Source organism: Chamaea fasciata, unplaced genomic scaffold, assembly GCF_029207755.1.
Source record: "Chamaea fasciata isolate MVZ Bird 193981 ecotype frontalis unplaced genomic scaffold, bChaFas1.0.hap1 SCAF_4, whole genome shotgun sequence".
Lineage (NCBI taxonomy): Eukaryota > Metazoa > Chordata > Aves > Passeriformes > Sylviidae > Chamaea > Chamaea fasciata.
The window spans coordinates 32,033,709-32,059,741 of NW_027094089.1; the positions used below are offsets into that span (position 1 = coordinate 32,033,709).

Sequence of the window (26,033 nt, forward strand, 5' to 3'; positions counted from 1 at the left end):
CTGCTTAGGTGGTCTGGGTGTGCCTGTTTCAGTTGCTGATTGTTTTTCTAGTATTATACCATAAACACATTAAAAAAACATCTGGAAGATGGGGAGTGGTAAAGCCCCTCTTTAAAAAACAAAAAGGGGAAATATGGTAGTCATCAAGTAAAAGCTCTTTTGAGTCTTTGGCTCTTCTACAGATTATAAGAAAGCACGTTCCTCCAAAAGATTTTTGAAATACAGGCTTTAGGGTGGGGGTTGTTGCCCATCTTCACCCTTGTCATAAACAGGAGGAGACTGAATACCCCAGTGGTCAATGCTAATTACCGTAAGCTCCTCCTCTGTCTTGACAGACCTTTTGTGGAGAAGGGGTGTGGCTGTCTGGCTTCAGGGAGATACTATATAAAATCTTGCTGCCAGGTTGGATACTGCACCAGAGGGATAGCTCCAGGACTTGGCCCTCTCACCCCGAGACTTTTCAGTTGTCATAAGTTACAGAGAAGGAAGCATGCTTCATACTGCGGGGGTACAAATTTGATTCAAGTAATTTCACATATATCCTTTATAAAAATGCAAACATTAGCAGGAGATATTTTTTGTGCTCTTGCTTGATTTGATTGTTACCTAGGATTCTTATGTGGGACACAGTCTTTGCCAGGGTTACAGAAAGCTTAAGTCATAGGTAGAATACAAAGCTCACAATCATCAAGAGAATGCGGAGTGATTTCATCATATTTCTCTTCTCTTTCCAGGAAAAGCATGTGTGCAGAGTTTGGTGGCAGCATATTTAAGGTATGTTGGCAGTCTGTGGCAAATACATCTGAAGAAAGTGTGACTGGCTGAAGAGTTGGCTGAACTTGTGTATGGAGACAAAGAAGCGCTGGCAAGCCCAGGAAAAGAACTAATTGAAAGAGCATTGCTAGGCACAGAAAAATTGGAGCACTTAACTTCTGCAACAGACAGTGACTAAGAATAAATACATTGGTAAAAACATCAGCAGTGAAAAGGCAGACTGGTGTTTTTTCATTCTCTGTTGGATTTTATTACTTAAGAGACATTTTCGTCATCCCATTTAATTCATCTTGAACTTCTCTGTACATAAAACTATAACTGGACAATTGCATTCTAATACTGTTTAATAACACTTTTGAATGTTAAATCATTTGCCAAGATGAGTGCTGAGGGATATCAATACAGAGCTTTATATGACTACAAAAAAGAGCGAGAAGAAGACATTGACTTGCACTTAGGAGATATATTAACTGTGAATAAAGGTACCTTACTAGCACTTGGATTCAGTGAAGGGGAAGAAGCAAAGCCTGAGGAAATTGGTTGGTTGAATGGCTTTAATGAAACCACGGGGGAGAGGGGGGATTTCCCAGGAACTTATGTAGAATACATTGGAAGAAAAAAAATATCTCCCCCCACTCCAAAGCCTCGTCCTCCTCGGCCTCTACCAGTAGCACCAAGTCCTGCAAGAGCTGAATCAGAGAGTGAGCAACAAGGTCAGTATTCAGAAGGTGTATAGTTTCAGGTATTTTTGTTTCACAGTCTTGTCTGAAGTGTACATGCTTGTAAATAGCACCTGCTGGTCAGCTTTTTTAGTGTACAGCTTGTTTCAGTCAAATAAGAATTGTTTTTAATTTGTACTGTTTAGCTCACACACTTAGTTTCATGTGGTTTGTCTCAGGCACAGGGACCAGTGACTTACTGTGAGGTACCTCTCACTGGTTGGAAAGTGTGTTTATAATTCTCCATGGTGAAAACTTAAGTGGAAAAAGAAAGCTGGTTAACATTTATTTTAGATTTCTAAGAAATTGATGAAAGTGTTTCCTTTTGTGGTTCATCAAGCTCACTATTGAGAAAGTCCTTGGTGAGTCCAATACCATACCTTCTAATTAAAAGTATGTTCTTACCACAAATCTCTTGCTAGCAGCAAAAGATATATTCTAGTCATGGGAGGTTACCTGTGGCATTAAAGGTAAGAATGAATATTTGAAAATGAACAACAAAATGATAATAAAGTGAAATTCAGATTTATCATTTTTGGAGATATAGCATACAGTAGAAAAAGGTAGTCTTATATAAAAAAATATTAAACAGACAAAATATCTTCCTAAGTTGCTTTTTAACCTATATTTGCAACAGTATGTTAGGAGGAACTCGGAATTTTATCAGAACTCTTCTGTTAAGAGAAGAAACACGTCTTCTCTTTTATAGTTGGAAAAGTTTTGGGGTAAAAAAACCAAAAGAAACAAAAAACCCCTTCCTTCAAGTCATTTTGTCTCCGTTACCTACTGACATTCAGATAGTTGGATTTAACAGATGAATAAGCCAAGTACATTTTAGAATAGACTTTACAAGCCTGTTGGTGAAGACTAGAGTGGCTTATATTTCTTTAGCTTCTAAAACTTCATAAATTCTCTGGGTTTCTAACTGTAGGTAATAAGGTTGTAGTAGGTGATCATGATTTTTGCAGTGACACCATAGTAATGAATAGTATCACACTGCCTACACAGAAATGTTTGCAGCATCACTTGCAAATTTGTGGTATCAGTTTATCAACTTTAATCCCCCTGTGCATATTATAAATTTATATTCAGCTGTGCTGATACCCAGCAAAAATAAGGGCAGAAATTTACGAAAACCTATGTGGCAACCAAATTAATGTGGCAGAAGCATTTCTAGGTTGGTGGGGACTTAATAAAGAGCGTATCTGTACTGGTTTATATAGCAATGTTCTGAAGCACTGTAGCAAGTGTTGCTTGTAAGTCTGCAGTGCCTAGATGTAAATCATTGTTGGGATGAATTTGAGGGCAGATGATGCTTTTAAGTTATAGTGGCATAATAGAGAGCGTAGTGGCATTTTAAGTTATACTGTCCCTGTCTCTGAAGTCCTTGAACTCTTAATTGCTAGTCATTAGAGCCTCATGTTTTCTCTTTCATTTGCATAGTTCTGAAAATGGAGTATTTCCTTTGAAAAGAAACTGTTTCATCCTTGATCCTTGTATTGGATGTTAATGTGTGCTGCTCAGGTGCTACTGACTCTTTTCTTAACCCACCTGTGGAGGTAGTTGTCACCATTCTATGTAACTGCAGAATAAGCATGCCTTTTTGGATAGACAGCTCAATGCTGACAGGTCATTTTGAGCAGCAGAGAATGGAAAGAAAATCCCATTCTTTGCCTGTGCATGCTTTGGTGAAGCAACCAGCATCCCGACTTTGATGTTTATTGGTTTAAAAAGTAGCGCTTTGTGACTTCTTTGGTTTCTGTACTCATGCTTACTCCATGCTTCTGTTCACAGCTCCATGCTGTGAGCTGGCCACAGCTCTGCACTGGGAACTCCTGGTGTTAATCTTGCTGTTTCCAAGCCTGCCCCAGGACTGTGTTTGTAACAGGCATTTATGGGGAGTTTCCACTGCTGAGAGTTACTTTGGGAAATTCTGCTGCAGATTTGGGGGTCTCTGCTTATATGTGACCTCCTATGTGAGGCTTATTGCCTTTAAACAAAGTACTGTTTACGTGCAATGTGGTTTTTTTTAATGCCATGGGAATGTGGGAATTGGAAACAAGAAAGTGTTCTGATTTAACTGGGAATCTTCATCTCAAACTCTGCACACATAATCCTGCCGCGCTCTAAAATGTTTAAGAACCAGCTTGCAGTCCAGCCTTGTTTTCTTCTGATCAAAAAAAAAAAATATTCCCATAGCTGGTTTTGAATTAAAGATTTTAAGCTTCATATAAGAGGCTAGACACCTCCATAATGCCCTAAGACCAGGGATTAGACCCTCCTGAACAGAAATTTGAACATCATGCTTAATTACTGTTAAAATAAAGTATGCTTTCCTAAAAGAAATTAGGAAAGTAATTATAAGTAATCTCTTTACAGATCTTTTCTCTCCTAGAAGAGATCTAAGGTAGAGAGTGCTTTGGATCTTAGAAACAAATTTGGAAATCTTGTACTGAAAGAGTATTATAAAAATCAAAATGAAGGTGAAATTTTAAAGTTAGCAGAATGCTACAAAAATTAGGGTAAAACCAGAGGTGAGGGCAGAAATATAGTTCAGATAAAGGGCAATGTAGGAAAATATGTTTGACTTCCAGGTGGCTTCACTATTTTTGAGGACGTTATTTGGGGCAGGGAATAGTACAGTTACATTGTCCAGCAGCCAGTGGAATAGGCAGTAGGCCAAAAGATTCTTCCCAGGATGATACTCCTCTCTACACCCTTAGAGTGTATTTCAAATAAATTATTGTGTAGTGTGAAACTTGCCTGACCAAAAGCAGTCAAGTTTACATTTTCACTACTTGATGAATTGAAAGTACTGAAGATTAAAATGACAAATTAATGGGGAACTGTAATTTAAGACTTCTTAAACATACCTCATTTATTTGTAATCTGTATACTTTTTTAATTCTTTAAAGAGTCAATTCTGTATGTGCCCCTGTTGTTGCATATATGTTGAATAAGAGTATCAGAAACTTGAGATTTCAAAGAATATATATGCATAATGAAAGAAGTTCCTTTATTTTTTATTTTAGTTTTTTTTAAGAAAGCACTTTTATATTTTCAATACTCTTTAATACTTAATTATTCACTCTGAATGGTTTTTTTTTTTTCCTTGGCTTTATTAAGCCTGATCACTTGCTCATCAATGTCCAGATTGTTTTGTACTAGATATAATTTGGAGTATTTAAGCACAATGCTGCCAGTATTCACGCTGGCGTATTACTCATACACAAATAATCACAGACATCTGAACACATTTTGCAGTCAATGAGGCTGGTGACATGGGCAGAGCTGCTCATCAGGCCTGTGTCTTATGCAGTCAATCTTACTTAGAAACAGGAAGCTTCCTAAATGCTAAGAGCCAATCAGGAAACAAAACCCCCCTTGCTGGTGCTCTTAAATTGCATTTAAACGCTTAAATATTTCCCCATATATTTATTATATTAGTGTTTATTTAAGTTTCTAGAACCATTGGTTAAGACAAGAATTGTCATTCCTAGGTGGAAATTTTAGGACTGATACATTTTCCCTGTCTTCCCCTTATCTTTGTCAATAAAGAGCTAGGTTTGGTCTGATTTTGTGGGGATTTTTTTATTGCATCTGAAAGGATGTGAAAATAAAAGAGAAACAAAAGCCCCAAGAAGTCTCTAGCACCTTCCAGTCTTAGGCCTGATGCATGTCAGAGCTACGGCAAAGCAGATGTAGTTCCTCTCTGTTGTGAGGCTCCAAGTGGCCCAACCTGCCACATTGTTTTTTCCTACCAGACAAGGGTGCCTGGCTGCAGCTGGGACGATTGAGGTACTTGCAACAGTGGAGACACAGCATAGGGTCGTCTTTATTCTCCCCATTAGACATCTGAAGTCTATGTGAAGCAGTATAGATTTTACATTTACGTAACTGGAGTTTTTTCTCTTGGAATGATTGTTTTTGGTTTGGTTTTTTTTTGTTGGGTTTTTTTGGTTTTGTTTTGTTTGTTTTTTTGTTTTGGTTTTTTGTGGTGTTTTTGTTTTTGTTTTTTTGTTTATTTGGGTTTTTTTTTTTTGTAATTGAAGCTGCATTACGCTGGTTCCTCTTGCTCATCCTGGTTTTCCTCAGCTCTTTGCAAATGAAAAGTGCATAAGCTGTAGGAAGTCCAGATACATTTTGCAAACGTTCATTCAGCTCATCTGATACAACCACGTGCATTTAGAGTTGATTCATACAGTATCATTTCCCTATCTGGTTTGTGAAGGCTGATCTTAGGCAGACTTTGGTGCATAAAACTTTGATTGATGGACTGAAATACTTTTAGATTTAACTTGGAATGCTAAATTCTCAATTTGAAATGAAGATCAGATTGCAGAAGGGCAGACCAGAACTTTATATGAATAATTTGTCTGTTTTGATGTTTTGGCGTTTCCTGCAACTTCCTGTGTAACTTAAAAGGTTGTTTATATTGACACTTTGTACTATTTCAGCTAATTTTGTGCCTAAAAATAATCTGAAGCTCTTCCTTCTTGTGGTGAAGCTATAAAACAGATTTTATTTTTTTTAAAGAAAAAGCCCAAACTTTTTTCACTCTTCTAGAAGAGATACACATCAGCAAGTTACACAAAGAGAATGACACGGGACATTTGGAAACTCTTTCCTTTCACCAACCAGGTTATGTAATATCTGACAGAGATCCAAACTGACAGAGGGCATAAAACCGTTTGTGTATGGTTTAACTGAATGTGTTGTAGGATTTGTTTCTTTAATTTTGTTATAAAGCCAGTGTAGTAATCCATTTGTGAAAATGATCTACATTTGTGTATTGAGGGACGTAAGAGTGAGTGAAATGCAGCGAACCTGGAGCCTCCATTGGCAAGAAAGTAGTCATCTTGCCTGATTTAGGCATATGGAAAAAGGAAATTATGGGATGAAGTGATGAGTCAGTATCTCATGACAAATACAAATGGTAAATATATTTACCATCCAAGCCAGAGCCCTTGAATTCTTTCTTTTTAAAAAGAACCAGTTTGAGTATACGCCTTTGCCCTGCTGCAGTTGTCTGAACTATATTGCAGTCATGAATTTTCATGTCAGTTGAGTTTGACTTGCGCTGAGAAATGGGGCAAGTTCCTGGCATAAAGCCTTGCTGGCTGCTTGTGATCACATTTCTAGGCAAATTTCTAGCTGCCAGGTAAGTGCGTGCTTCTGAGAACAGAGTTCTTGCCACCTGCTTTATCACCGATGATTGCAAAGATTTTTGCAAGCTCCACTGAAGTGATATAGAGCATTTTCTTCACAGTGATAGTATCAGGGTTGATAATAGCTAAGAAAGCCTTTGCGAGCACCACGGGAAGCACAGGGATCGGCTTTGCAAGTGCGAGTACAAACTGCACGTGGAGAGAGGGCCTGGGCGAGCTCATGGCTGATGCCTGGCCCCACCTGCTGGTGCGGGGGGAAGGAAGCAGGAGGGAGGAAGGACCTTTAAACCCAGCATCTTCCACGTTGCCTTTTAATCCTCACCGGATAAAAATTAGAGAGAGAGAGAGAGAGAGAGAGAGAGAGAGAGAGAGAGAGAGCGCTTTATAAAATAATACTTTAATTGAACAATATATATTCCTGTGAAAAGTATATCACTTGGGGCACACAGAACCCTCTTTTAATCCTCAAAGGTGACCTTCGACGGAAGAGGCTTGTGTGACTGAAATGAATCTCTTTTCCCAGTCTGTGTCAATCTAAGTAATCTAATAAAAATAATGCCTTCTTTTAATGCCTGTAAAAATAATGCCTACACTACACTTAATTTTACATTAAGAAGCTGAAAGAATAAGACACTCCTATTTTGATGCTGTAACAAATATTTGTCTGTTTTGTATCATATTGATTTTAATATGTTTTCTATGATTACAACAATGGCACTTATGTTGAGTGGCTTTGCTTCCCTTTGCTTAGCCTTCTGTTACTCTGATTTAGTCTGCTAATACTTTGTACTGACATGAAAGCTGGGGCAGATGTAAAGCATGGCAAAGGTGAATTAACCTACACCTCTCATTGGAATTATCTTGGTCTGGTCCTGTAGCTGTGATCCAGGAACATCTGAAAAAAAAAACCTTCAGTGGTTAGCAAACAGCTCCTACTTAGGCTTGCATGTGATAACATCAGTTTGTGAGTTTCAGCAATAGGTGGAACTAAGTGTTTGCCAAGAATGGGTCATTCAGCACCCTGAGCAAATAACTGTGCCCACCTAAATAGTTGTGTGATGCCATACATGCATCCAGATTTTCTTGTGTGAAAGAACACAGGTCTGTAACTGCAGCTGGCTGTGTACTGTTTCACATCTGCCTCTTGCTCCAGAGCCGTTCCCCATGATGAACATCCATGAAATCAATCTGAAGGCTAGAATACAAAGAACTTCTTTATTTTCATAGCTAAGAATGACAAAGGGAATTACACGATATTAAAGACATGCTTATTTTAACTGGAGAAGGATATTAAGTCCTGAGAATACTTTGGTGAGAATCTAAGTACTTGGGAGAACTTAGAATTTCTGGCTTAAAGAAAAAAAAAAAAAAAAGAAAAAGAAAAAAAAAAAGTAACTCTGGTTAATAGTTCCTAACTTTAGTTCATACTTTCAGCAAAATACATGTCTAAAATGTAATTCTATTTTGTGATGGTTTCATTAAGAGAAGGCACTTGTGTAGATTTTTTGTTGGGGGTTTGGTTTTTGTTTGTTTTCTTTTTTTCCCCACCAGTGTATAAATGCCTGCCTCCTTAGACATTGCCTGAAATCTTTTCATAAAGTATTAGCAAGTGTAACCTTTTGTACAAACGTGACTTTTTTTTCAGTCTTTTTATAAATACTGTATGCTGCAGTCCACAAGAATAGCATCCAAATCTTGTTTTTTTTTTCAGATCTTGACCCACTTTATGAAATAGTTTGCATGTAAAACAGCATTAAAAAATTATATTTAAGCTGATGGCTTTTCAGGTAACAAGATCCTCAAGGCACACTTGATTTTCAAAAACACACTACTGCCCTGATCCAGGGAAAAACGTGATTGTATATGATTTCTACACTTCAAAAATATTTTTTGAGACTATCTTACACTTCAAAACTACTATGTAAACTATGGTATGAATGATGAAAAATGTTTTTAACAGTTCAGTTAGCCGTCAGACAATTTTCTTGTACAATCCACTAGTCTGTTTGTGTATGCTCTTCATCATTTGTTATGTTAGAACATTTCCCAGAGGTCGGTATCTGAGATAATTTAGTAATTGGAGATTGTGGATGTTGAGGGAAAGAAGTGAGATCTGCCTTTGGTAGGTCTAAACATACCAGTTTCCATCTGTGCTGGCAAATGACTTGGTTGCATCTGGGAGGGGAAGATGCTCCTGCAGGAGGGAGACGTCTTGCAGGAATGGCAGTTACTTTGAGTCCATTCAGGTTCCAGAACATCTTGAGCAACTATTGTATCTTTTCAGTAAAATAGATGACGTTGATTTTTCTCTGTGGGGTTTTTTGCCTTTTCTTTTTCTTTTTCTTTTTAGTGTCTGTGTTTTAGAAAAACAAAGTTAACTCTGCTTTCCTTGAACGTTTTGATGCTTCCTTAACTAAAGCTATAAAGGTAGTGGCAAAAAGCCAGACTATTCCATTCAAGCACATTAGACTGGTATAATTGAAGTGGTCTCTACCTTGCTCTTTCTCCTCTGTGGGGTTGCATTTGTTGGATGCAGCACGTTTGAACACTCTGGTTCTGTATCTTCCTGCTTACCACCTGGGAAGGAAGGAAGAGTAGTGCAACCTGAGATCTGTAGTCTGAGAGGGAATGCATTTCTGAGCTGTTTTTTTTGCTGGGATAGAATTACCACGACAACCTAGCAGGAGTCATGGCTGCACCAGGTTTGTATGTCTTGTTTACAGATACAGCAGTGGAATTTATTTGTTGGGGTTAGGAGAGAAAACTTAAATGCCATCACCTATTTCTTCCAAGATCTCTTCATCCTACTTGGATAACATTGGTAGATAGCAAATAGGCATGGAGGACTATTCTTGGCAAAGGAACTTTTGAATGGTGAACTGCAAATCAGTTAAGCATGTTACAGCTCCTCCAGCAGTCTCTCTCAAAGAGGAGCCTCTTAGTTTGTGAGGTTACTTTTTTATTTCCGAGTCCTCTTCCTCAATTTTTTTTTACTGGAGGTAGATGAAAGCACTTAAATTAGGGAATTAATGAAAGAAACCGCTAACTATGCATCATGATAGATAAGACTGCACAGCTGTATCTGGTTTCATTATCTCTCTATCCAGGAACATTCCAGAAATAAGCAGTTAAGGGGGAAAATTGTCAGTCTTTTTCCTATTTGCACATGGTGTTCAACACTGTGAGCACACATTCCAGTTGTCTAGTGCTATTTTTTTCATGCAAATTTCATTGCAGTTTTTCATGTGCTGTGCTTGGATGGAGACAGGAGAATGTCTGTGGTGTTTTTGACCTTATCCTTGAATTGTCTTCTTGCCAAGACACAGCTGCTTGGCACAGGTGAGGAGTGACAGAGACTGTGGCAAAACCCTCATAATTTCCTGCTTTGCTCCTAGTTGACTGTCACATGCATGAGGGACATCTGCCCTGATGTGGTCTGCAGAGAGCTGTGTGGTGCCAGGACACCATGGGTACATGGGTGTCCTGTGAAGGCTTATTTTAGGTACTTAGGAGTAAAACCTGTACAGATGTTTAAGTACAATTTAGAATATGTTCTGGCCACTCCAAATATACTCAATTGTTCTGAAGTCAGAATAGTGTAGCTAGTCAGTAGCCTAAATAAGCAATTTTCTTAATAGGAAAAAGATTTAGGGAGGCCTTTTGCCCCAGTGCAAGCCAGTTCTAGGCAGACAATTTTTTCTAGTCATCCTTGTAATCTGGCCTGGCCAATTGATAGAATTTTAAGGAACACATTCTAAACAGCAAGTAGCAAAAATTTCTTCTGAAATAACAGAAAATACGACCTCTGTTCATTGAGTAAGGGCTTCTTAAGGGCACAGAGTGATGAATGTTTGAATTCTCTTTACTGTATTTATAATTCATTACTGTTGGTTGAAAGATTAGCGTGCATTCCCTGCAACTTTCATGTTTTTCTGACTTTCTCTTGAATCAAACTTAGTGCTTACAACTCTAAAACTTTTCTAGTAGCCTGTGTAAACTGCAACCCCCTACATGAAATAAGAGATTTTCACAATCCCATTATTGTCAGCGTTGTTTTTGGGGATAATATTAAACCACTGTTTGAACAATGTGTTCTACAGAGCAACTAGCATAAAATCTTGCTTCTTGGCAAGTTGAAAGTCTTGTGTATTTTTGATATTAAAACCTTCACTGGAAAAGCTAGTGGGGTGCTGGTGCCTTCCAGAGTGATTTAGAATGCAGGACTTCGAGTTGCCTGAACACGTCAGCAAAAAAGGGGAAGACAGTTACCAACTGTTATGCTTTTTCTCCAGATGTTTCCTCTAAGACAAATATATAGGGTTTTATTATGACACAGTAAGAACATGCCAATTAGACAAGAATGGTTGTTTTGTTGGGAGATTTTTGTGTGGGTGTTGTTGGTTTTTTTTTTTTTTTTAGATCTCAATGTCTGTTTGAACTAAATAGCCAGTCAATCAAATATGGTGGTAAATTGTCTAGTAGTTTGGATGGAACATGCCCATTCTTGTTAATGTGAGCTGCTGTCTTCTAAACAGAGCATTAAAATCCTTTATTCAAAATCCTTTTGGATGCAAACTAAAAATAAAATTATTTTAAAGTACTGATGTTCTTGAAAATATTATGCATGATTGAGGGGTTTTTTTCTTTACTTCAAGGACTTGTTCATACATGAAGCCATAGGTTACTATTCTACTTTCCCTTAAATTGATGGCAAAACCCATCTCAACTTCAGAAGGAGCAGGTTCAGATCTATGATCAAGATTTAGCAGCATTGGCAGAAATCCCATAGTTCTTACTCTTAGTTCTGTTAGGCAAAATTCCCGATGTCTTCAGGGTTTGGAGCACAAATCTTAGCTCTTTTTGGAAGAGGTTCCAATATACCAGAATCATAGAATCTGAATGTGCGTGAAATACTACACCATAAATGCTGATGTAACGAACAGTCTGACTGTCCTTTCATAAATTTTGAATACAAGTAAGGGAAACTCTGTTGTGAGCATCTCTTTTGAGGTCCTGGGCTAATGCAGGGCATGTAATTTCACCCTGTTATTCCTGTTTGGGCTCATGACTTCTAGATGAATTTAAAGCCTGTTACTAATTAGTCCAAAATGTTTCCTTTAGCACATATTTAGAGTAGATTACTTAACTTTTTATCCCTTTAATGTCCATTACATGGTAAGAATTGTGAATTTAGTAGTAAAATGTTCTCATTTGGGAAACTACATATATTTAATTCTATTTGGTGATGGCAGTATAAAAATTACTTTCACAAAGTTATTTTCTTTCAATATATTCAGAACTCTTCACTGATACACGTTAAAAATTTGTTCTAGGCTGCTAGATACTTTGGCAGGGCTGATGTTTTCCTTACCCTGTTTGGGTAACTAATGTGACAGTAATAGGGGTTTCTTATAATTAAGGAAGGGATATGGTGACAGGGGTTTTTTGTATATTCTGTTACTGTAACAAATTATTATATTCAAAATAAATACAGAGTTTTATCACCTTGATGTCTGTGTGTATAGACAATGAATGCACACTACAGTAGAAGAACATTAAGGTTTCAAAACTGCATCTAAAACTTGTGTTTATACATATAAGTACAACTTCTTTCAGTGTATGCCATCAGATACAATTTTTTAGTGATATAATTGTCCCACAGTTTTTCTCACTTATTCTTGCTTTGTTTTTTTCAAGGTCTTCACTGAATTAAAACTGCTTTATTCAAGTTGATCAGTTTGTCGTTTTAAGCCACCTGTTCTTCACAGCCTTTATCCTTCTCTCTGGAAACAGGTTTTTTTCCTTGATACTTCTGCTCTTTCCAATGACATGACTAATTAGTGTTTCATGGAACTTAATAACGACCAGTACTAAGTCGTCTTTAGGACACTGTTGTAAGCAAAGGTGACTTCATGGTTTCTGTAAGGAATGAGGTTAAAAAAACCAGACAATTAAAAAAAAAAAAAAACCCAAACAAACAACCCTACTGCTTTAAGATAGTTTAAGGTTAATCTCTTTGTAGTAGGAGGGCCATGTTGATTTTTACTTCAAAAAGGTGAACCTGGGGAGTAACTCCTGAAACCCCTTAACATATAAGAACCTTAGCAGTTACATTTTATTGTGATAACTAAAACCAGGAACCAGAAATGCATTAGGTTTGACTCTGCAAATCTTTATTTGTCCCAAGGAGTGAGTACCATCTTCTCATTTCTTGGCTGGCTTCAGTTACTGTGTACTGGATGTCAAAACAATTCCTTGCAGAACAAATCTTCCTGGCATACCTCTTCCTGCACCAGCTGGAATCCAAATATAAGCATCAAAATCGAAAGAATTACTAGAATGTGAGTGCACAAATTCAACAAAAATGGTAACGTAATTTAGTGTTAGCTTACTTATTTCATGATTTTGCAAATCCAAAGTTTCAAATTTTCAGTACTTTATTTTACATGTAAAACATGTTGGCAATAGAACGTTTCAGTGACATGTGTTTTAAGCACCCCTTTAGGTTTTTATGGTGCATCTCTGTTAGTTTTGAGGGGTTTTTTGTTGTATCATAGTCATGATTCACAATACAGGAATTTTTGGAAATGGTGACATTACATAGCAAATTACTGTTCTTGAAACTTGATTTTTGTTTTTCTGATACTGATCAATAACTTGCTTCCTTGAAAGATGCTTTTGCTCCCATCTTTATCTTGCCATGTAGTAAACTGCAACCTTACTTAATCAAGAGGTATGGCAGTGCAATTTCATCCTAGTAGGAAAAAGTTGAAGGTTTTTCCTCAGTTACTCTGTGGCTAGCATCACACATTAGATTCTTCTTTCAGGAAACAGTAGTTTAGAAAGTGGAAGTCAAAATATCAAGTGTGGATGATAGATGAGTAGTGGGGGAGGTATGAAACATACTCTTGACACCTGGAATGATTATTCATTAACTTTTCAGACACACTAGAAACGTGGAAAGAGTGTTCTGCCATGGAGGAAACTCTGCTGTCTTGCAGGAGACCTCTCTGCCAAGTTGGAAAAACTGAAGGATATACTTACTCCATATGAAGTTTTCTGCACAACTTTTGTGTTTTTAAGTTTTTCATTTTTCATATCTTTAGATGTTAATATGGAAATTGCAGAGTCGTTGGGCTTGAGTGTACAAACAAGACACAGAACTCTGGAGAACCATGGCATTTCATCTTTGAAAGCTATGTATGAATGCATGCTCCTATGAAAACCCGAGACTGCAAGAATCATTTGTAGTGGGCTAGAGAGGTATTTGACAGATTATGTGCAAGTACATACATGTGTTTTTCATTATTTTATTGCCTTAGGAGACTGGTGTTTAAGTTGGCAGATCTACTTACTAAAAGCAAAGCTCTTTGGCTGGCAGGATTACAGAATGCCTGAAGGAGAGAGTCCAAATGCTGAGAGCAAAAGAGAGGGAATGTGTGATGTGCAGAAAGGGGAAGCTATAAAGCCAGCAGGAAAAAATAGGCTTGAATATGGTTCTAATTTGTTCTGTTGGGCTCAAGTTGATAGCCATGCAGAAGTAAAAGCATGAAATTCTCTTATTTCAGTATCAAGTTAATGTTCTGGAATATATTGTGGGTTTTATCATGTTAAGTATTGTTTGGTTACCTATTTGCAGCTTGTCAGAAATCTTCAATCCCGCTTATTTTCTGACTCAAATTTTTTAAAAAGTGCAGCTTGTTTTGGATGTTTACAGAGCACAGTCAGGCTGTGACATAAGGTGGCCACTATAATAGGCTCTGAAACTTTATTCTTGTCTTTATTAGGATGACTCAAAATTACACTGTTGCCTCCTAGTACATGTTAAATTTCTGCAGTTAATTTTGTGATATATAATTTATAGCTATTCTGGGGAAGAAAAAAATCAAACCTCCCAACCCAGTTTTTATACATACAAGTTTAGAACAAAACTATCCTGCAATGTTTTGGAATCAGCAGACAAAGAAGTTGAGTGTGTGTGTCTAGAGAAGTCTACACCTGTGTCCTTGCACTTTATTGATGTCTTCCTTCTGAACCTCAGGCAACACAGATTAGCATTTTCACTTTGTCCTTGTGTTGTTCACTCCTAGCTGAATACCTTTATAGAACAACCAGCCACCTTGCTCTGTCTCTTAAGACTTCTCAGTTTGAGAGCAAGGTTTGAAATGTGGGAAGCTGACAGGTGAAAAGCAAACTGATGTACTGAAACAAGAAAAAGAGAAGCGGAAGATCTGGCTCCCCTGAGAGATCAAGAACTGTGCTATTTGAAAAAACCCAAACCACCGAAAACAAAAATAAAAGGGAATTTCCCTTTAAATAAGGCCACAGTTTAGATGATTGCTCATACTGATATGTCTAAATTATTTTAGAGGCTACTAGTGGCACATGTACCATGAAAGACTAGAATCCTTTGAGACGTAGCAAGTCCTGCTGTATATAGGTAGCTGGTGGTAGCACAGCAGAGCTTAGGTGAGTTAGACCAGCTGTCTGCTGCACCTGCCATTTTTGAGGAGCTTTATCTTATAAAATCCTCAGTAAAGTTCTCTGTAGTTGCCACATCTGAGCTATTTAGGAGACAAGTTTTTCCAGCTTCATGCAAGCAGTTCATGGGAACTGTGCTTAAAAACAAGGAGTCATATGTGTTTAGAAAAATCAGGTCAGTTTAAAATTAATGTATTACTCTTTCTCCTGTTCTCAGTAGGGAACTGGTTCTTTTGGAATGATTTTCCATCTGGGAGTCAAGTGGAGTCAACCCTTTTTCCATCTGGCATGAACAACATTTAAATAAATAGATAAATAAATGAATTAATGCATACATACATTTGAAAAGGCAAATGAAATGAGAAGAAGGTGTTCCCTTCTGCTAGGGCCAAATAAAGGTAATTGGTTCTCTTCTGGCAAGATGACCAAGTGATTCCTCTGGAGCACAATAACGAAAACAACCATAAATGCAAGACTTCCTTTCTTTCCTCTCTCTCTCTCCCACTCAACCCTTGCACCACCCCACACCCAGTAGGATAGCAGGAAAACAACCAGAATATACCTGGCATTTTGACAGAATAGTGTATTCTCAGTCCTTGCTGGCCAGTGTGGAGGAAGGCTTACTCCAGTCAGCCAGCAGCCTCTCAATCCCTCACCCATTTCTTAGTGAGTCATAGCTAGAAGGCCTTTTCATGTGTTTGATCACATCTTGTGCAAGTCAGGAATGTATTTTTATTCCCTTTTTGCATCCTATAAGCAACATTCCAAGTCAACTGAGTGATTGTTGCTTTAAGCTCTGTACCTATGTGGAAATTGAGAGAGCGAGATAGTGCCACTGTATTTTCAGATATGGATGGGTTAGAAGACCAGCTAACTTTTTTAGCAGGTGCAGGCTGATGGAAAAACTGATTTGGATGTTTTATGTGTGTGACCTCTAGAAGATCTGTACAACTGGCAGCACTTAAATATTCAAGACATTAGTTTTTCTTGTCATTCTCACGTATACGCTTAGTAGTTCACTAAGATCAGAGACAGCATTGATCCTGTAGGGCAGCTGCTGAGTAGCAGAAGGAAAGAATGGAAGCAGTGGATCAGAATGGTTCTTGCTCATCTCTTGGGTCTTTGTAGAGGACCTAAAAAGAGCTTCTGCCTCCCTCATTTATTCCATGAAAGAGCTGCTTTTATTTGATTCACCTGAGCTAACGATCATAGGGTACATGTTGTCAGTTCTTAACCAGATTTATGTTTTTTCTAGTTTTGCACTTCTATAGCTTACACCTTCCAAAATCACTTACAAAATATTTCTTTCAGTTATTTCATCCTATTCTGCTCAGTCTCACTCCTTTAAAATACACCACTGGTTTTCAAGAGAGAGAAATTTTTCTTTGTTTAGGCCGCAAGACACTCTCACACTATAAGGTTGCAAAAGGATTTCTTGGATATGAAGTGTTTGAGCTTTCTTAGACAGGCTTCGTCTCTTGCTTTTGGTCTCTTTGGAAATGAATGCTCCCACTGCAGACTGAAATCCTGTTCCATACCTTCTTACCCTGACTTCAGTTAGTCTTTGGCTTGCAGGCGGTGGTGTAGAAACACAGCCAGTTTTTCATGAGCACATGAGTCTTTGCTGTCATTTTCAATTTTCTCGTACACTTGCTATAAGTTTTTCCTGCCTTCCTATGTAGGTTTTACTCAATATGAATTTCCTAACAGTGTGCTGGTCAGTACACAAATGAAGGTCTTTTGCCAGTTAGAGTTACTTAACCAGTTTGGACCCTGACGGCTTTGTAAAGGTTTATGAAATTTCATTCATCACCTTAAGTGCTAAGGTCTGAATCAAAGCTACTTCAGCAGTGGGGTGTGAGCAAACAGTGATTTATGAAAGACAGATCTTTAGGTTCATGCATTGAGTACATGTAATTGACACTGCATGACATCCTTTTTGTTTAGGATCTTGGTAGTGTGAAATATATTGGAATAAGAAAATAACACTAATATTGCAATGCAGAGAAATCTCTACAGGAGTATGATATGGGTCAAAAATGTTACAACTTATAGTCTTAGAGTTTTCTTCCTCATCTGAAGGTCAAGAGGATGATGGAATTACCTCTCTGTAGATTCAGTCCAGGATTTTCCTAATAATGTTGTTTCTGTGTCTGTGTCAGATCACCCCGTGGTTTAATGGGTGTAAGGATTAGCCCAGTTTTACTTTCTTATAAGACTGCCTTTCAGCATTACTGTGTTCTTGTTGCTACAGCTACGGCTCTAAGATTTTTCTTTTTTCTTTCTTTCTTTTTTTTTTTTTTTTAGAGGAGGAAACATGTTTGATTTGATTTGAAACACATTAGTTTTTTGAATAAAAGTCATGGTGCTGAAGAGCTGTTGCCATTGTTTGCATTTTTTTTCTGGGTGACTGCTATGCACTCATTATTTTTAACTTTCTGTGTACTTACAAATGTTTCCCATAATTCCCAAAAGATGAAGGAGCAGTGTTGACTTTTATCTGTCAGCAGCTTCTGCCAGTTCTTTCATGTAAATCTTCCAGATCTAAACAACTTGACTTCTCAAGCATAGTAATACACATTATCTTTTTCTTGCAGTTGTGAAGAGCCTATTCTTTTCTTCTAGATTTGTTGTCTGTGGATAGCTTGACAGGGATTTGTTGGCATTCTTCTCCAATTAGTTTCTCTACAGCAAAAAGGTAACAAAACAAAGCATTTTCAGAGCAAAACAACATACTGCCCTGAATTTTTATGTATTATGATTATTGACTAAAAAGAGAATGCTTTAAATGTGCTTCTCAAGCAGAGATACTATCACAAACCAGTGATGGCCTTGCATAAGAAACTTTGTTACTGGAAAATAGGAGCAGCAATAAGGAACAAGGATCCTTTAGAGATGGGACAGGTCATTCTCAACAGTGTTCCAGTGACCATGGTGTCTCACAGTGAAGGTTCATCCACAGTCCTGTCTTGGTTTCAAAGAGCAGATGTTACTGGAGCACAGTTTTGAACTGTCGCCATTTATATATGGAAAAAAAAATATGAGCTTAGTAATCTTTGTAAGATAGCACCAGACTACTCAGAGGAAAATACATGGTACTACTTTTTAAATGAGAATGGTTCTAGCACATGAACTTGCTCTATCTATGAAGTTTTATCTCACAGAGGTCGTTGAAATAATCTAACTTTCTATTGGTTGGCCAGAACTAAGATCTTCAAGTGCCTCTTGGGATGGACCTCAGCATTCCTTCCCTTAAAAGACAGGCAACTGCCTCTCTCCTATGTGTCAAATGTTTCCAGGAAAAACCAAATAGGTATTTCCTCTCTCAGTTGCTAGGAAGAACTCAAGAACAAATTGTGAACCAAAGTGCTTTTACATGGGAAGCCATTCTGAGATGGCATGATAGAGAATTCAGGTTTGAAGAGGAAAACAGGAGTATATAAGCCTACTGCATGACCAGGTGTCCTTGTACAGTCTAGATAATATTCCAGATACTAAATTACCCAGTTTGTCAGTTGAGTTTTATCCCTTGAGAGCTCTGGTCTTTGTGTACTGAAATGGGCAGTGTAATTTCATGGAGAAAATTCTATGCCGTTATATGAAAAGAGATGAAAGCAAGAACTGAAATTGCACATGCAGCCTTAGTTCTTTGTCGTCCCAAATTTTGAGTGCTTGATCTTGGTGGTGGTGTTGATGCTCATACAATATAGTTTTGTTAGTAGTGCCTGTGTAGTGTAGCAGGCCTCAGAGGGAGCTTTGCTGCTCATTCCTTATAGAGTGACTGTAGCAAAGGTACCATGTAAATATATTAACTTACCCTTAGTCACTCTACAATAAATTATATTTTTAGTGTATTTTCACTCTTGTTTTATTTAAAAAAAAAAAAAAAAAAAAAAAGTCTAGTGTGCAGAAGTTAATAGAAATCGTGGCATAAAAATCCTTAGGAATGATGAGGTAGTTTGTGGGAAGGCAGCTGGCAACAGTTCTAAGGGAATGCTATGCTTAGTTAATCGTAATACCAGTAAGGGAGGTTTTGTTTAGAGAACTATTAAGATTTTGTCTAATAAGGACTTCTATGTACCGCTACTAAAATCTGGATGTTTTATGGCAATAATAACACTGAAGCACCAGGAACTTGATAAGTAAGTCATAAGATGCAGCTGCCAGTGGAATGTGCTGTTTGTCCTCATGCCAGCACTATCCACACTACACTTGAACATTCAGTGTTATGTATTTCCCTTCTTGATAACATGTATGGTTTCATGTCAAACCACTGCCAGAAACTGAAATTGTCATTTAATGTCTCTGAGGAGAACTGAGCAGGCTGAGTTACTCAAATTCTTGCTGATCTCAGCTCTTTTCTAGTCCTGGAACAGCAATCCTGAAGGAAGAGGAGGGAATATAACAAGCCTCACTTCATGGAAAAGGCAGTTTTGCACTTTATGGGTTTGGTACTTGGTTGACCCTATCCCATTCCTGCCTTTCTGTCATCTCTGTCATCATCTCCTTGCTTGTGATGATGCAGTAACTTGGTACCTACATCACAGCTTACCTCTCATCTGCTAATATCTCTCTGACTGAAAACTGCCGTCAGGGTACCTGCAGATGTCAACAAGACACGAAAAACAGGTGTTGGCTTATTAAATATTTTTTTCTCTGTCATGCACTGAAATCCATGCTGGCTTGTTCTATTTAGAGACATTAACCTGTCCTTCCATTTAAAGTGATGCTCATAGGGAACGTGAGAGCACTACTACTGCTGTGCTGCATGTCACACAGGGCTTGGGGTGATCCCTCAGAGTGAAGGGTAAGAAAGAATTACTTGCCAGTCTGCCACGCCTGAGAAAAGCATGGGAAGCCTCAGGCTGTGCCAATGCTCCAGACCATGTGAGGGAGGTGAGATGTGCCTCTCCTGGAAGTCAGCAGTGTCAAAATCCCAGTGCTAGCCTGCTTGGGTTTCAGGTCCAGCTATGTCTATCCTGACCCACACTCTGTTCTCCTCAGCTTTTCAAGTGCCTTCTCTACTTAGAAGCAAAAAGACATCTTTAAGTACATTCTTTCTTGTTTCATATTTCATTCTTTCTGTTTATCTCACAGATCCTTGAAAGAAGAGTTGAATAAACAGGTAGTTTCCCATCTCTTCCTTGCTTTTTGGGGAAGGGAGTTTATTTTGCAGAACTATGCATTATATATTGCATTATAATGCGGTGTACCTCATGCCAGAACATTTTACTTAGTTATTTTTTTTTCTCAGAATAGTACTGCTCATGTTTTCTAATGATGCTAATAATAGTTGTAAATAGCTATAGCTATTCAATTCTGTTTGGGAAAAGAGTATTGCAAAAGCTCACCTATAGAGGGAAGCAGAATACTGTCTTAACTACAGGCTGCTTTTTAAAAACTATCCATGCTTCAGATGAAGCCAACAAAGAACATCTGTTGTCTTAATTATAGCTTCTATTTCTAAGAAGTATGTTCTGTAGCAGATGAGAAAAGTGTCTGACAGCTCATAATTCATAAAGTTATTGAGGTTTAATCTGATAGAATATTATGTACGGAATTCCTTCCCAGTACAGACATTATCACTTCCCTTTCAACTGATGATAGAAACCGGGCTTTATGAAATATTAAATTAATAGGTGTGAAACATGATTATCAGCCACTGTTGAAAGTATTAAACTGTTATAAAGGAATACAATTCTCTATACTATGTTGCTTTGTGGTTTTGTTTTTCTGCTTATCTCTGCAACTAAACTTTCGTCAAGCCAGACACAATCTCTTTGTTCTTTCTCTCCCTACTTTCATTTTGCTTTCCTTGGAGGAATTCTTAGTTGATTAATGCAGCAGCTCTAGGACAAATATTCATGTTTTTGTGACAGAGAAGGGTAAAAAGATCCTGTATTTCGTTCAGAGAATTGGTATCTTTTTAAGTAAGACTTTCAGTATCAAATCAGAACTTTTTTCTGCTTAGTCCTGCCATCTATTCTTTATGGATTATTTTCTGGTAGTAATCTGTATTTACCAGGGCTTGTTTCACCCCTTTTCACATAGCTGGCCCTTGTTCTTTTTAGCCCTGAGAGTGCAGCTGGCACAACTTCATAAACTGGGATGAAGACAGGAATTAGTTCTCCTGGCCCCCAAAAATTCTCTGCATAGTCACCATGCACATGATACTTTATCAACCAGAGCATTGCTTGCATGTGTGCTGATAACCCTGGGAAGTATCTAGGCAAAGTATTTTATTGGTTTCAGTTACAGCATTGATTTATGCAGGTAACTATATCTTTTTGACATACTGTGTGTAGCTAGGATAAAATGATACACTTTTTCAAGTGTATAGGCTATGTTGTTACTACTCTGTTACACAGAGGAATCTGAAGATATTGGCTTTGTTTTGGTCATTAAAATGGGACTGCCCAGTAGTAGAGTCGGTAGATCACGCTTTTGAGATCTGCTCTTGTCATCCTTTTGGAATAAGCCCCTTGGGTAAGTTGTTGTTCCCTCAGTGTTACTGATGTAGGATCACAGCAGAACTATGGTTGCTTTACAAAGATATTCGAAGTCTGAAAGTGTATTGCCAGAATACTGTTTTGCCATGAGAGTTAAATGTTGCCATTGAGATACCCATGAAAGGCTTTATTCAGTTCTGCTTTACTCAGGTGTTCCTCAATTGTAGACAGAGTAAAAAGAGGAATGACAGCAGATGTGATGAACTATTTTCTCAGTACCGATCTGTATTTTCTGGCTGAAATCTTCAGTGTTCTGTTAACAGGGAACATCAAGTTACTGCTTTGTCCTCCAGTTCATACCCAACACCTGTTAGCCAGTGGAAGAAGCAGGCTGTCCTGGGTACATAATAGTCAAGGATTATAAAATGGTAGTATTTTCATTCAGCTTTCCAGTTGTATCTCAGTTATTTAAAGTCACCAGCAAGTATCATTTCCCTATTTCTCTTTATAGCTCTGGGGTCATTCATATCACAATACATACATACATAGTTCATATCACATATATGTCACAAATCCTAAGTCTCAGAAAATTTTTTGCCTCCTTATAAATGGACTTCTGAGCCCAAAGACTCATAGCGTTGGTGGGCATGACCTTTGCTTTTTCTAGTGCTGCAACACTCTTCACCTGTCTTCAGTTCTCCTGAATCTAGTCTTCTCTACTGCCAAGACTATTCTGAGTCTGCAACCTGCCTGACTGATGACACCTCACAAGAGGCGAGTAATAGTTGGCAGACTTATCAAGCCACTTGTGATGGATGACATGTCAAATTCATAGAAGCTTAAATCTCCTTCATATTTTTTCCTGAATGGTGTTCTGTTTTAAAATCTTTCTAATGAAACCAGTATTGGAGAAAGTAATTGAGCCCTGAACAACTCTTCCTCCTGACACTTTAGATGGTGCTTTCAGCCTCTAGTAGCATTTAACTAAAGCCAAACTAAATCATCTCAGTAGGGGCTACAGCTGCAGCTGAATTTACTTTCTATGGCAGTCCTTGATTTATTTAAGATACACAGTAACACTGACTTTCTCTTCACCTTTTTGTCTTTCATCTTTGCCTAGTTAAAACCTTTTGCTACTGGCAGTTGGGCAGTTCTGAACATTGTTCTTTTGGTAAATACCGTTAGGTTATCTGAAAATGCAAATGTCAAAGCAAGGTTGAGCTCTTCAAATCTCAGATTGAGCGGCTTTTTGGTATTCAGTTGTAATACCAGACTTATCTTTTGTGTTGGTCTGACACCGAACCCAAAGCACAGATCTCTGTGGAAAATTTCTCAAGAGTTAGAGGTTGGGGGGGGGGGGGGTTTCAGTCTTTCATACTGTTGTACTGAAACTTTCTGCAGGAACTCACTACTTTTTAAGACTGTTATGAAACATACAGTGGGTCACAGAATTCCCTCTCGCTAGGAGTTGAGTTTTTTGTCAGTAAGGCTCCTTTCACTCTGATGTATTGTGAGGTTCATGTGGCCTTTTCTCCTCCAGCTGATTACCGAAGTGCTGAGAGGGCTGCAATGGCTGAGGCTCAGCATCTGTATCAGCTGCCACCACAGGGTCATGAGAAGCTTCAGGTTGTGCCATCATCTGTGTGATGATGTATCTCCTAGTACTTTCCATTTTTCCAGGGTCTGAACTCATGTTTCCACAGGCAGGGCTTTTGGTGTGTTCCCAGCACAATCTCCTCAAGCTCTTCTATCTCTGATATGGGAGTCACTAGCAGCCAGCACCCTGGAGGAGTATGTGGGACAGCTCAATACATACCACTGCCTGAAAGGCCCTGCAGACCTGCCAAACTGCCTCATTTCCAACATATCTTCACTGGAATTCAGCGTTGTATGCTGATGAGCTGTTGAATTCAGACATTATGGATCCTTATTGAAATTCAGATACTGTTTCAAGGAAGATGGGTGATAATAGTGGAACATTGTTTGAATTCCATTTCCCGTACCTAGCAGAGTACATAACTAGTGAAATAATAGTATTTCAATAAAAAAAGTAAGCTCCTGTGTTTCCCAGAATTTTCAATAGCAAGCAGGGGTGTTGAACTATGTAGGAAACCCCCCATTGTCCACAGCTGGTAATGCATTATACTGAAGGTGCTGCTGGAGGAAATATTTTAGGTGCTTGGCCAGCCATCACTTCTTTACTGTTTGTTGGCTAATCTTGTTGGAGGATTATCACAGCTTGCTTGACCATGATCCTTACCTTTGCATTTCTTCTTCTGCATTAATTAATATGCTTATGTTTAATATAGCTGATTTAAGTACTGGTGAAACCTTTCATGTCTCTAGTTATTGCATGACTTTCAAACAAGGGTGTGGGTAAAGCCATAGAAAATTGTTATGTTAGTGGATACAATTGCATGCAAAAAGAGTATATCTGCGTGCACCAAAAGTATTATGATCATTGTCAGTCCTGAGCTCTCAATTAGTAGATTTTATGTAGAGCTGTGTTGTCATCAAAATTTCTGGAAAAATAAGAACATTCATGGAGTAATGTTAACTGCAAGTTAAATTCAGGTAGAGTTAGTATATAGTTCCTGAAAATACTTAGAAATTAAACTCCCTTTCATGGTATGTTCCGTACATTTAAAGGGGTTTTATTATATATGTTTTTCAATTTCATTCTTCTTCTAGCAGTAATGAAAGATATGTCTCAGAAGCATCTGAAGCCAAATTGCAGCTTTAAATTTCCACTTGTCATTGCCAGGTACTAAGTCTATATCTTTTTACTGAGAACCCTTCCAAAAGGTGCAGCTGTGTGCTGGTTTCATCTTGCACTTTGTAGCTGTACTGGCAACCCTTGAATGTAAGGTATGCTCTCATCTCCCACACATTGCCATTGCCCTAGAGCTGTTCAGTCCTGTCTGCAACAGGGAGAAGGAAGAGTTTGCAGACTGGAGAGATCCCTTGATTCATCGTTCATCTCACTCTGGTTCTCACTGTGGCAAGGTAAAAATAAAGCTAGTGGAAAATCCAGCTTTTATCAAGTGCCATCAGAAGCTTCTTTTACTATCTGGACACCCTCTACCAGACCTAGAAAGAAGACAGTTTTGAGAACCATTATATTTTGGAGACCCTGAGATTAAGGGAAAAAACAAAAACAAATAAACAAAAAAAAAAAAAAAAAAAAAAAAAAAAAAAAAAAAAAAAAAAAAAAAAAAAAAACAGAGGCATTTGGGGGAAAATATTGCTTTAAATGAAAAACTGATACAGGGTTTTAGCAAAGGGATCTACAAAGTTGCTCAAATCCTTTAGACTGGATTTAGTTCTTCAAACATCTCTGTTGTCTTACAGCATTCTTCAAAGAAAAACAGTACTTTGAAATCACACACTAAATGCAGGTTGCATGTGAGGTTTTTTCTAGTTGTCTTTTACTAAAACTGACCTATATAAAAAGTTTTCTTTTCCCACTGCAAATCTTAACGTGCCTGCTGAGTTTTCTCCTGGTCCACCTAATCTACAATCAGGAGTTATTTAATCATAACTTGTATTTTGGCTTTTTAGTAAAAAAAAAAAATTTCCCCAGAAATTAGATGTATTTTTCTTCAGTTTAGCTTCTGAGATTTCCTCTCAGCATTTTGAAACTGAAGTGCACTGTTCCCAAATTGGGCTGTATTCTCTAGAAATGTAATGAAGTGTCTTCAGTTCTTTAAGTACTGTTAAGTTTTTTGGGGTTTTCTGACTATGTGACTTGTGAAGCCTTTCACCTTTAAATGAACATAATTTTCTCTTTTTTGCAAAAGCTGGGAAATTTGAAGCAAAAGTCAGTATGATGTTGTGTGTTAATTATATTGAAGGTGAAACAATGAGTAGGAAATCCTAGAACAGGTGGGAGGTTAAATGATTTTAATTTGTTCATGCTATCTTCAACATGTTAATGAAGTGAATGTTTTTCTTCTACATTGCTGAGCATCTTAATTGGATGTTTTCTTCTGTGACTTCTGTGTTGCTGATTAACTGCAGGTTTTGAACCTGCCATTATGTGAATCTCTGTTTTTTGTGTCTTTTTGCTGTAGAGCTTAAAAGTGAGGTGAATATCCTGAGTTTTCAGTCAAATACAGAAGTATTTTACAGACAACGTATTTATGGAATGAATTGTCATTCACTTGAAGTCTTATGTCATATCTAAAAGTTCAGCAATGTCTTTGGCTATATAAGTTTCCAGTTTTGGAGAGAAATGGGATAAAGAGAGGAAGAGAAATCCTCTGAACTCCTAAAATGCCTATTTTAGGCTAGCAGAGAAAATTTGGAAACTTTTCATTTTAAGCAATGTGGCATTTTCTTTGCATACATGTTTTGTAGATATATTACAGATTTTGTGTAAATATAAAGGGAAATGCATAGCTTGCAGAAGGCTTTCACTTTAAGCAAGAATATTATTGATT

The 26,033-nt window shown here is 37.8% G+C and overlaps 1 protein-coding gene across 1 annotated transcript in view; it reads left to right on the top strand.

Moving 5' to 3' along the window:
- Window positions 1-26,033, top strand: part of PIK3R1 (phosphoinositide-3-kinase regulatory subunit 1) — a 60,764-nt gene that overhangs the window by 3,996 nt on the left and 30,735 nt on the right. The window contains exon 2 of the mRNA XM_066181234.1: window positions 735-1,487. Coding sequence (XP_066037331.1) covers window positions 1,154-1,487 — 334 coding nt within the window. The 5' untranslated portion in view covers window positions 735-1,153. The remainder of the gene's footprint in view (window positions 1-734; window positions 1,488-26,033) is intronic.